At 46.5% G+C, this 12,987-nt stretch overlaps 2 protein-coding genes across 2 annotated transcripts; one reads left to right on the top strand and one right to left on the bottom strand.

The window, feature by feature from the left end:
- The first annotated feature begins 83 nt into the window (after positions 1–83).
- On the top strand, positions 84–10,674 carry LOC122372742 (flexible cuticle protein 12-like). Its single transcript, XM_043350276.1, has 4 exons — positions 84–111; positions 7,366–7,466; positions 9,984–10,133; positions 10,303–10,674. The coding sequence occupies exons 2-4, from the start codon at positions 7,458–7,460 to the stop codon at positions 10,522–10,524; spliced, it is 381 nt and encodes a 126-aa protein (XP_043206211.1). The 5' UTR covers positions 84–111; positions 7,366–7,457; the 3' UTR covers positions 10,525–10,674.
- Positions 3,615–4,854, bottom strand: LOC122372743 (flexible cuticle protein 12-like). Its single transcript, XM_043350277.1, has 3 exons — positions 4,588–4,854; positions 4,097–4,246; positions 3,615–3,948 (listed from the first exon to the last, which is right to left on the bottom strand). Exons 1-3 carry the CDS (start codon positions 4,594–4,596, stop codon positions 3,727–3,729), a joined length of 381 nt encoding a protein of 126 aa, XP_043206212.1. The 5' UTR covers positions 4,597–4,854; the 3' UTR covers positions 3,615–3,726.
- Positions 10,675–12,987: the final 2,313 nt, after the last annotated feature.

Below are 12,987 nucleotides of genomic sequence, written 5' to 3' on the forward strand. Positions count from 1 at the left end.
GACTTCCCCTCCCTGCCCCTCACCTCCCCAGTCAGCCGGCAGAGGACACACGCACACGGCGGCATCGGGAACAGAGCGAGCCGGCGGGAGCTGAGGTTTGTGACACCGCAGGTCAGTTTCTTCCAACGAAACGGGATTTTCTTTGTAAGGAATGCTTAAAAACACGCATGAGGCGCAACGCGCTTATGGCGTGGTAAGTACCCTGACATTAATCAAGTTTGTGTTCGAGTCATGACAGACAAAGCGTCAATCTATCCATAGACCTCTGTATACAGAGGTGGGTCTTTGATCTATCCAATAAAAAAATGAATCGTTCTTGAGTCCAGCGCAGATTGAATTCATATTCACGTTGCACGTTGACCTAACGAAGCTGGTATAGCAAACAAGCCACAGCTCCCAGGCAATGTGGATGCTTAGCTTACGTAACTGTTGAATCAAAGAACCATGCTGTTATTTACTCCTAAGGGACTGATCATAATATGTTCCTTCGATTGATTTCCGTATCTAGCTCAACCGTCAGCAGACATTGCAATCATTCGAGAAGGGAAGCTTCCGTGATACTCCCCCCCCCCTCCACCGGCACGCGGGAAATGTTATCATTGATATATTTATCATCATCACCATTTTTGCTCTATGACATGCTCAATACAAGACACAGGCTTGCAAGCAGTATCAAATCAATGCAATCATCTAATCGCTGTTGATTACGATTTTCGTCGTCTCGCCTGGCCATGATGTTACTAAAATAACTGAACTACATGTTTATATGACTTAAAGCTGTACCTAGATGCCGGCAGCGCTCGTGCGTTGCCTTGGGCCAGAATTGGAGGATCCATAGCCCAATGAAATGTGCATTATTTTGGAGGCCTTGCCTGGGACTACCATTGAACCGATTTTGAGGTTGATGGCTTAAAATTTCTTTGAGCCAGAGGACCTCACGTCAAAACGGTTTTCCGACCCCAGCACGTGCAGCCTGCACCCCTCGCAGACGGTGACCCCCCTGGAAACTGGTTCAAGGTGTTACCGATGTGTCCCGCCAGTATGGCTTTGCCCGTGACCTCGGGTTGACCTGAAGCCTTGACAAAAAAAAAATTCGTGTCACCGAAACTTTGAAGCGGAATAGCATGTGCCACGAAGCACCGAGCGAACCGAGGCCAGCACCAAAAGTTTACCTCGCCGGAGACGAATCAAACGGTCCCACTTTCGTCCCGATCGGTCCACCCATTTTGACTCCAGGTCCAAAAAAGCTTGAACAAACTCACTCACATACTCACTCACTCACTGACAAACAGGTTCAGCCCTTGGTTCAGCCAAGGCTATAGGGTTCAGCCGAACTTTTTTCAGCGACCCACCAATGGGAATTTCCGGATGCAAAAGCATGCTATCGCATGCTTTTGATCCTCCAATTCTGGATTAAACATTATTGTGGTTTTTCCTGCAAACGTAATTGTAAGTAGAAACAGAACTATGAGAAATGGAAATAGGACTTTTCACATCATTGTTTATACATAAGCAAAAAAAAAAGACCGGATTACATCTAAGCCTCGCCGGACCTACATCATATCTTAGTTTTTTAATAGTCCCGGTCGAAGTGGGTAGATGCGACCCCCTCGCCGTTTTACCCCAAGTTGAACTACTTGAACTACTCACGGTAAAACGAGAGCATGCGCCGTTGCGAGACGCAGCGACTGGTACCCGACTTTAAGGTATCAGGTCAACCGGTGACCTGTGAGGTAAGGTCAAGTGCCTCGAGGTATGGTTTCGGTTTTTGGTAAATAACTTCGCCAAAAATGGTCACAGAGCCCCGCTTGTGGTACCATCTTGTGGCTCCATGCTCATGCGCTTCGAATAACATACTTTTTGTTTAGGTGAGGTCAAGTTACGGCTTTGGTCTTGGGCCAAGGTCAGATCAGAGCCAATCAGGTCATGAAGCTGGTCAAAAGAGGTCATATTGCATTATCATTTTAATTGGCAAGTGTTCCCGAGTCTATTATTGCTTTTCTCGACTTGCTAGCTCAATTTGATCGGAAGTTATTGATGAAAGCTCATTATAGTGACCTCGTAAATAACGTTACGCAAGCTCAACTATGTAAAAATGAAACTTCAGAACTTGTAAAGGGTGCATGAAATCACGGTTCCATGTGCTTCAGATAGTTTTAGGTCATTCTCGGAGCCAACGTAACAATTTCCATATTTTCCTCATTGACTAATAATAGTAAGGCCACGTAACCAACCTGACCTCAGGTAAACCTTAGGAAAAATCCGAGGTGTACGAGTTATGAGACCTCTGAAGGATACTGAGAACTGCAGGTATCACATCCCTATGAAGGCTTCTCTGGCACTGAGAGCATCGCGAAGTTGTGACATTTTAGGACCGTGTAGGGGTTCACTTATGACGTCATAGTTCAGTGACCTGGCCTGACCTGAAAATGCGGTTGCGGTCACAAGATCCGGCTTGAATCGGAAGTTAGCTATGCCAAGTTTCAGTTCTCTATCTCCAACGCACTTTAATAGCGAACGATAGGTAGGATCTATGGAGGGCGGCACCCGCCTAGTCCCTCTTCGGCCGGCGAGGGTTAGGAGGCTTTTATAGCAGTTTCCGAATCCTTTCTAAGTCGGTATTCGCCTAGACCCAAATTTATTTACAACACAGTAGGGCTAGGGGATAGCAATTCGCATAAAATAAAAAAATGACCATCTGTGATGTTTTAGGCTAAATGGTTTACCTGAGATCAAAGCTATTGACATCAGCTAAGAAGTCCCTTTAATCAGACATCGACTGCTTTCTGCGCCCTCCTAGTGCAAGTCTCCTTTTTATGAATGAACCATGGCTTCGCTTAAATTAGGGATATTGTCCAACCCATTCGGGACATCGTGTGGCCCGACATTTGATGACAGCGTGCGACGTTCTTTTTAACTTCAGATGAGCACTTGATCTGAATTCCGAAATGATTGATCTAAGAAAAAGAAATATTTCGTTTGCGACTTCCCGCTACGTTGCTTAGATTTTTATGCCTTTACATGTATATGAGGTGGCAGGTATCCGAACCTCCTGTCGTGGAGCTGGCACATGATCCATGCCTGTGCGAGCATTTAGTTTACATTTAGTTCTTCTACGAATAAGTAAAGTATGAGCTAGAACTTTAAAGCAGTACTGAAGGTGTTTTAGAAAGCCTAGCCGTTGCCGGCTGCCGCAAGCAAATGTTGTTTAATTGCATGCATGCGACTGTTTTATGCTTCTTGAAATTTATTCAGCCTAGCATCCTACGCCGTGCAGATAGCTCGCTAAGGAGGAAGTCCTTTTTTGGGCTCCCGAGAGGTACAGTCCACAGCAGAAGTAATGTGTGGTTTCAGTCATGGGTATGTTCTGCTTCTGAAGCTTAGGAACCATTAGCCAGACTACAATGAAACTTTGAATGTAGCTTATATGTATCGTCACTCTTGCAGCTGCAGCTTAAGCTATTGACATCTTCTTTTCGATCACTCCGCATTAAACAATCGCCAGTCAAAGCCAACCGTTGAGATTGGTAAAACCCTACATTACTTTAGCGGTGGGCTGTACCAATAAAACAAGCACGTAAAAATTGCAATATATTAACAGCGAAGAAAAAAGAGCATGTTCCAATCGGCAGGTTCAGTGTCAGTTCGTCCCGTGCTGAGCACAAGCACTGGAGATGGTCGTGTGTGGTCAGACGTTCAGAGCGGTCCGGCAGTGTAACGGGCGTCTCAGTACAGCTCCGGGAACTGCTGCTGGTGAGCCTGGTACTCGGGCAGCTGCGCAGGCGCCACCGGCAGGTGGGCGCCGCTCGGCAGGAAGCCCTCCTCGCCGCTCGTGTAGTCCACGCGGAACTGCTGGCCCTCCGGCGAGACGAACTCGAACGAGCCCACCTTGGAGATGGAGCCCGTCTCCGGCTCGTAGCCCGGGATGCTCTTGCCAACCTCCTCCACCTGTCGGTCGGGCAGACAGAGTCGACGTCAGCGTCTCAGTTACCGAAAGACTGCATATCAGGTAACACCAAGACAACTGTCGGCTTCAATTTATTGCCTGAGAGCTACTCCGAATTGCGTAAAATGTAGAGGAAGCTACACTCCTTACCTTCTGTCCGTTGTCCTGTTCGTATCCGTACTCGTAGTTGCCCTTGTCGTCCGAGTTGAACCGGTACGACAGCAGTCTGATCTCTGGCTGCTGCTGATAATAGTCCTGCGGTGCAGCGGCCGCCGCCGCCACCAAACAGACAAAGATTGCCTGTGGAAGAAGAAAGGTTATTCAATGGTAGAAACCTTCATATTTTTATAACAATTTTATTGCCATAGGCACAGGTAAAACATGAATTATCAGAGGAGTGTGATTATGAGAGTCAAATTGGTGATAAACCATAAAATGTCTTTAATAAGTTACAATAACATAAGTTTGGATTCGAGTTTGGTCAGTTCAATGACAAAATGTCATTGATGAAACTAAATTCGGCGCTTTCTTTGCTGGGATCAGTCGTTTGTTGGGCTCAGTCGTTTATTGGGGTTATCCGTCTGCTGGGCTCAGCCGTTTATTTGGATCAGCCGTTTGCTGGGCTCAGCCGTCATACATACCGACTTCATTGTGAGACCACTGGGGAGGTGTCGAGACCAGAGAGGTGTGATGACTGGTGCTGCTTGGTGCCCTGCCGGTGCATTTATACGGCTGTGTCCGCCGTGTAATCCTGCCGGCCGGTGTGGCAGTCTCCGACAGCGGTGACGTGTCCTAAGTCAGAACCGGCCACGCCACCTCTCCGCAGACAGGTGCCAGACGGAGCGGTCATGGACTATCTTGACCTTGTCTGTCGGTGAAACAGCACAGAAATGCAATGCCGAACTCGAGTCTCGTCATTCGACGGATAGTCGGTAGACCGAACTCACTCGGTAGAGCATTGGACTCCGCGTGGTGAAAGCACGCGTTCCCTGTTACAACAGTCCGGGTTCGAAACGCGACGGGCGCTTGACGTTTGTGGGCTGACAGGTATGGTTGCGGTTGGTGGCAGGCCGCAGCCAGGCGAAGTCAGAGAGGGGACCGGCTGTTCGTGGCTATGTGCGCACGTTAAACGCTGGACTCTGTCATATTATCATATGAATACATCATATGAATTCTGTCATAGAACCGGATTGCGATATCGGAGGGTAGAAGGCACGGTCAACGAAAGAAGCTTCGCTTAGCGGGGGCTCTGTCCTTATGAATCCTTCCAATCAAAAGGTTCGGACTAAAAACGAAAAAAATAGTCATGTGGGCCCCTATTTGCCTGATCTGGTGTTGAGGGTCACCATGAAGGATCCCTTTTCTATTGAATATCATGATGCGTGTTAATTTTTTTGCGACTCATTTGTTACAGTTCTGGTTCCTTCAACCATAATTCAATTTATTCACCGGTCGAAAAATCAAATCAAATCGAATTAAATTCGACAGAAAAAAATCAACCTTCCTTGGCAATTTTACATAATTCTTGAGGCATGATAACGCATAGAGATCATCATCGATAGCAAAATGATGATGCATCTTTTCCTCATTTCTTGATTTATTTGTTTTTGGATAATCTTTCTACCCAAAACGTGGATCTCGAGCAATTTCCAATCGATTGGTGCCTTTTCAAGGGAAAGCTACCCTGGATTCCTCCATGCAGGTAGCGACGGACCTATCATCAGCTGGGTTGCGACCTTATACCGCGCGGGGCTCCACTTTGCTGCGGATCAAGGCTGAGTAATGAGCACTGCGTGGCGTATATACGTTATTGAAGACAGGACAATAGCTCAGGAAGAGGCTTTTTAGGGTAGTGTGGCTACTGCCGGGTGAGGATCCACGGTGTCTGTCAATAGCTTACCAATTCACATCAGCAGCTACTGCAAATACCTATATAATATGTCTATTGTCTGTGCGTTCGGTTAGGCTAAAATAATTAAAGGTGTGTCTTTCTTCTTGGATATTCTGATTGACACAAAATTTCGCGTTATGACATTCCATTAAATTTTATCTCACTTCTCCACCTACTTTCGGCGAACATAACTCCAAAACATTTGTTCCGATATCGCGAATGCGAAAACATACGATTTCTTGCAGAGACACGTAAGATCCCTGATCTCGGCTGCGATACCACACCGCTGAGTTCAACGGGATTTGTGCCGCACAGACTCGGGCCGGACGGTCACCGTCACCCACTCACCACGTGATCCGGTCGGCTTTCAGCGAGATGCGGCGTGCTTTGAGAGTGCCGGGACGACGTGGCGCGCGATGCCTCCGATTTGCGAGCGGCGGGCGGCTGGCGAGGTCGTCTGGAGGCGTGATCCCACTCGTGGGATAGTCATGAGCGAACATCCGTGCCCTGCAGTCGAGGACACAGCCCTTCACCTGCCGTTTTTTTCTGGCATATTGTATCACCTGTGTCATGTACGATTCAACGCAGCTTGTCTGGTTTGCCGCTAGTTCATGCATCGGTGCATCAGAAACCTAAAGAATGTTGTCACGTTTTAATGCGCTCGATGTTCGCTGAGTGACTTTTTCATCTGCCAAGTGTCCAGAGCTCAGCACATGTCCCGTTTTATTACCCGAAATCCATTGAAATTCGCCGTGAGCGCCAACGTCATTGCTGGTGAGAGGCAACGGCATATCGAGGCGGCTTTAGTTCCGCATTGTGAGAAGTTACTGAGCCCTTACCATATCATACTACATATAGAATAATTCCGATAGTGTAAAGGGGTTCTTCTTTCCCCTGGGCATGACAAAGTTGCGGCATTTTTGGGCCATGCGGGGTATGCTTAATGCTTATACCACCATAAGTTACGGATCTGACCTGGCCTACAATTCGGTTGTTGTCATACGGTAGTTCGTATTGAATGTGTAGTGTAAAGGGTACCAACATTCCGATCTACATAGGGCCTTCTAAGCAATCATGAAAACAGCCATCTTTGGACAGCACCGTCCCCCCTCGGTCGGTGAGATTGAATACTCGTAAAACAATGGTCTATGATATGTATGTGTTGTAGCGGATGACCATTTTTTTCTAGGCTAAATAATTCAGATGTTTTCTTACCAGGCAAGACATTTTGGAGCATTCCTTTAGCCACATATTAAAAGTAAGATACCTTCAATGAATTGATGATGGGCAGGATTCCAATTTCCAATCACTTCCCTTAATATTCTAGCACCATGAATGTATGCTAGGCAAATCCTGAGTTCGGCAATCAGCGCAACTGCTCATGACCTTGGCCGTTAGCCTTTGTCGTGTAATTGCACAGTGCGTTGGCATCATCTACAGTGCAGCTCGCATGGCCGGCCTTCTCTCGGCTTCATCTGATACGCGGGACGTTATCCGCTCTCGGGGACCGGATTGCTGCCACTCACAGACCGGGGAGCCCTGCTGAGCTATATAAACTGGCGGCCTGCGCAGCCAGGCACAGTTGCCTTCGTGACCAAGGATCAGCACCTCAACCTCAACATGAAGCTGGTGAGCTATGCAGGAACGGCACTAGCGCAGTGGAGTGGAGTTTACTCGTTCCCAAACGTTGTGTGAAGTGGTGAAAATTTGTGAAGCATTGCTATAACGCATGCAGACGACATTTGGTCGCTTCGGTTAGATTGCCCGTAGTGACCGTGCAGTCGTCTCTCAAAGCTGCAACGGTGGCTTCATGTAACATTCCCAAAAGAAACCAACGATTAGGTTAGTATGAAAAAATGGAAAGCATTTTCAACTTTCTATTACCCTATTAGTGGCAGGCTCCTGGCTACCCCCTATTAGTGGCAGGGGGGGGGGGCTGTTTACGACCCCCCCTTGATATCTCGAGATCTAACGGGCCGATTTTCAAAATTCAAACGGCATTCGATTTCGCTCAACGTGATCTACATTTCTAAAAAATAAAAATTAAAAAATGTCAATAGGGGGGGGTAGAGGGGGGTAAAAACGGGCAAATTGCAGATACATTTTAGACTGTTTATCATGGCCAGGTTTCTGAACCAATCTTAACGCAACTTTTGCCGATCGATAGAGAATGAACCAGGAATTCACATGGATCCTAAAAATATGCATTTTCAAAAATCATAGGCGGATACAGATCATTGAGATTGGGGGTACACAAAAAGTATAGTAAATAAGGTTTTTGTTGGTACTGTTTCTAAAAAGGGTGGTAATGGTCTTGTTATGTTATAATTTTTCTTATGAGAGAACGACTAAAATTGTATTGGTAATGCATAGGCGGTGTCAGGGCACCTATGTTGGGAGGTAAAACATAACCCCCCTTTTTGGACGCCTGGATCCGCCTATTATAGCAAAAACGTGTCAAAAGAGGATGCACAATAACTGTATATGTTATCACATGATACCTTTTATTCACTGTTCGTAAAACTGGTGCAGCATCGTGATCTTCGCCCAAATGACTCGCTTCACGAATAGGACCCCCCAATTCCCAGTGCTCTGGAGCCGCCCCTGGTAAAGTTATGAACTTGAAATTTTCAGGGAATGTGCCCAATTTAGTTTTAGGAAAAGTCAGAAAATTTCAGCATCGTAGCTTCAGCGGTTTCGGAGATATTCCCGAAAAACCTGAGGGGTGGATAAAAACAACCCCCCTGCCACTAATAGGGTTAAGCAATGATGATAACATTTCGAGCAGTTTTTTTTTCATATGAAAGTTGTGTGTGTCGATCTTTTGTCAGTCCTTTTGTTATACATACCTTAGACGAGCAGGATTGTCGCATTGTAACTACATTAGTAAATTTATGGTCAATTGATGTGCAGAACATTCATAGGAAAACAACGTCAAACCATGCATCGCACCAACTAGCTATGCCTATTATTCGTCCACGTTTGACAGACTTCAGGATACAATTTTTTCTATGCTTGATTTTTACAGTGACGGCGGGGTAAATACAGGCATCGGTAGGATTGTGATTGCAGGATTGCAAAATCCTGATTGCATTCCTTTTTGGTGGATTGCACCTGGATTTAAAATCTATTCCAAAAAACAGGATTTGATTGCGGATTGGATTGCATCATACTTCCATTTTTTGCAATCCAATCCGTATTGTGGTTGATTAGTGCTTTGAAATGGTTTGTTGCGATTGAAAATTATGAGATCGGCTTCATCGGCTTAATGTACTTATCAAGGGCTTTACATCGAAACTTGAAATAATTTAAACGCTTTTAATTTAAACGCTCAAAAAAATATACGCTGATGAACTACATAGCAAGGGCAAAATTACGTATTTGAGGGCGAGTTTTAAATATATAAAACACTGGTTGGGTAGAGGTTTAAATGTGGGGGTGTTTGAGGCAAAACATATTTCCCATAAAATATCTGTGCCTTAGATAGGAATTACTCGCAAGACTAGGGACTAGAAATGGGTGATTTGGGGATGGAGGCACGGCCCTATGCCCCCTCCCCCCTCCCTCCCCCAGATCCACTAGTGCACATAATAATACAACAGGATTGCAAAAAAAGGATTGCGGATTTGATCACAATCCAAGTGAAAAAAGGGGATTGCGGGTAGGAATGCAATCCACTTCGGCACTAGGAATGTTGATTGGGAATGCAATCTTTTCAAAAAGGATTTTACCGATGCCTGGTTAAATAAAGCTTTGTCATTAATTAGTGAAAAGAAATATGTACGGACGTCATATGCGCCGATGTAGCAAATAAGAGGGATTAAGAGCCCTCAGGCAAGCAACGTTATTTACTGCAGTATGACAATTTTAGTTGGACATGTCTACATAATCTGCGCTAATTCCTTTTGTTTACTTGCAATAAATTAAACTATGGTAGCAAGACTCAATTCATTGCGACTAATGTGTGCATTACGATCCTTACATCCTGTAGAAAGTAGATAATCCTTAGAACTGAACAAAGTGTAGATCACACTGCCCATTATCAGCCACATTGAGCCTTTTGCCATTAGTGTTGAGCCATCAGCAAAGCTTGCATTTTAGTTCGAGCCATGGTTGTTCAAGACCCCTCCCTCTGTGCTTTCGCAGGCAATCTTTGTGTGCCTAGTGGCGGCGGCGGCCGCTGCACCGCAGGACTATTATCAGCAGCAGCCAGAGATCAGACTGCTGTCGTACCGGTTCAACTCGGACGACAAGGGCAACTACGAGTACGGCTACGAGCAGGACAACGGACAAAGGGTAAGTAGTCCGCCTTCCATTGAATTTGACGTGATTCAACGCATCCTTCAGGTCATAAATTGAAGCTGGCCCCGGCTCGCTTTATCCATTAATACAGTCTTACGGAATATCTGCTAAGCTGGACTGGTCGTGGCGCCGCTGACACTGACTCTGTCTGCCCGACCGACAGGTGGAGGAGGTCGGCAAGAGCATCCCCGGCTACGAGCCGGAGACGGGCTCCATCTCCAAGGTGGGCTCGTTCGAGTTCGTCTCGCCGGAGGGCCAGCAGTTCCGCGTGGACTACACGAGCGGCGAGGAGGGCTTCCTGCCGAGCGGCGCCCACCTGCCGGTGGCGCCTGCGCAGCTGCCCGAGTACCAGGCCCACCAGCAGCAGTTCCCGGAGCTGTACTGAGACGCCCGTTACACTGCCGGACCGCTCTGAACGTCTGACCCCATATACTGCCCCTGTGATAACGGGCGCCGATCTCATGGTGCGCCGCCGACTATCATGTGTTTGCAATCAAAGTGTCTGCTTTCATGAATAAACGACAACATCATGCTATTGCTACTGAGTTGTTGCACCGATGACAGACATAAAAAACAAATAGGTATTTCTCAAAAGGTATTTTTGATAAGTTTGCGTTCAGTACCATAGCAAGCTCAAATGTTGTTTGCATTTGTCGTCATTCCTATATTGCACATAACCGCAGGTTGTTTGAAAAGACAAACACTATTCGTTAGAATTGTGTTTTTCTATTGAAATAACCGCAGGTTATTTGCGGTGTTTGCGTTTGGCGGCTGGCGGGCGACTTTTAGTCGTTTTCGGTTAGCAGTTAGCGTCGGTGCGGTGCGGGCGGTTTTATTTTTTTTTTCGGCGTTTCGGCGTTTTTTTGTGTGTGGTTTGCGGCGGTCGGGCGATTTTTTTGCCGTTTGCGTTGACTTTTCGGGCGTGCGTTTTACACGTTTTGCGGTGTTTACGTTTTGCGGCGGGCGGGCGTTTTGTGTTTTTTGCGGTGTTTGTCTTTGGCGGCGGGCGGGTGGGCGGGCGGGCGATGCGGGCGGTTTTCTTCTTTTTTTTTTTGCGTCGTTTGCGGTGTTAAATTTGTTTGCGGTTGGCGGGCGGTTTTATTGTTTTGCGGCGTTTTTGCGTTTTTTATTTGCGGTTTGCGGCGGGCGGGCGTTTGTTTATTTTTGCGACGTTTGCGTTGGCGTTTCGGGCGTGCGTTTTGCGCGTTTTGCGGTGTTTGCGTTTTCCGGCGGGCGGGCGTTTTTCACAATTCAAAGTCCAAACCTTCGGGCCACAGCGCTCCTCGAAAAGCGCTGCCCTCGAGTAGGCGAATTGAGACTCATGGGCTCTACAAATGCATGCTGCACAATTGTCATGGTCCGCAAAAAAAAGAAACATGGCAATGAAACAAATATCTAAAGAGAGATATGTTTTTAAAAGTAAACTTATGTTTTAGTTGGTAAGGTGTAGGTATAGCATGCATTTCGAATTCCAACCAATTATTTCGAAAGCGAAAATACTGAACAGTTGATACTAGGCTTCACCTGTCCTAGGAAGGCGGCTGATTAAAAGTATCTTTGTGGTTTGTTAGATGCTGATTCATTATCGCTTCATAAACGCAAATTTTTTTAACGACATTATTGCTGCTTAATTTCTAAAATACCAAAAAGGTATTTGTATTTCTCGAAAAGGCGTGTACCACACATGTATCCCCACCGTATCATGTTAAGCCGCCTAGTATCAACGACTGCAGTTACGCTGTTCCGCAGCTTTCATGATCGTCTCTCAACCCTACATAGCATATTCAGAACGACAGTAGTTACGCTGTGCCGTAGTGTTCTTAATCGTTACCTTCGTCCCTAAATGGCAGTGCTAGAGCGCCTGCAGTTATGCTGTGCCGCAATGCTCTTTGTTATCTCCTTTCACCGCTAGATGGTAGTGTTAGAGCGCCTGCAGTTATGCTGTGCCGCAATGCTCTTTGCTTTCTCCTTTTGCCGCTAGATGGCAGTAGCACAACGCCTGAAGTTATGCTGTGCCGCAATGACCCTTAACTTCACTCTCTGTTCCTAGATGGCAGTGTCAGAACACCTGCAGTTATGCTGTGCCGCAATGCTCTTTGCTTTCTCCTTTTGCCGCTAGATGGCAGTAGCAGAACGCCTGAAATTATGCTGTGCCGCAATGCTACACTTATAGTAGCTTCACCTTTTGCCTCGAGATGGCAGTAGCAGACCGACTGCATGCCGCAGCTTCCCGACATCGCTTGATGTTGATGTGATGATGTGGTCACAACTGTCAGCTGAATGAATAGAAGAGACTCGAATGCGCAAACGTTTGACTTTTATTTACCATGAAGCGAGCTGCTAGCAATAAAGACATCTGTTTTGAAGCGTGCCGATGGATACAGACTCGGTAAGACGATAGTCACTTGGGCCAGCGGCTCTGCTACCGGGGGGGGGGGGGGGGGGAGGGGGAGGGGAGTCGTTGGGGTCCCTGGCCTGTGGCTTGGAATTAGGGTTAGGAAAAGCGGTGTGGTGCGGGAATTGCAGCATAATTATTGAAATCATGGTCTTGAAACATGTCGTAGGCAAAAGATGCGTGACCAATGACCATTCATCACAATATCGTGAAATTACGTAAAACGTTTATGACATCTTCCTTGGCATGCTCTTCTCGTCCTTATGCTGGCCTTGCCACCTCCGCCGTGTGTTTCATTTACTGTAATTGTAAAAGACCATCATGAATGCATCTCGATACAACATATAATGTTGAGCATATTCAACAAAATCGTACAGGGTTAATGGGGAAATACCTAAGCATCGGTCATGTATTTTGTTGATTGCCGATTGCAAAGCCATTGGTCTCCCGTCT

Source organism: Amphibalanus amphitrite, unplaced genomic scaffold (genome assembly GCF_019059575.1).
Source record: "Amphibalanus amphitrite isolate SeventyFive unplaced genomic scaffold, NRLGWU_Aamphi_draft 001394F_arrow, whole genome shotgun sequence".
Taxonomy (NCBI): Eukaryota; Metazoa; Arthropoda; class Thecostraca; order Balanomorpha; family Balanidae; genus Amphibalanus; species Amphibalanus amphitrite.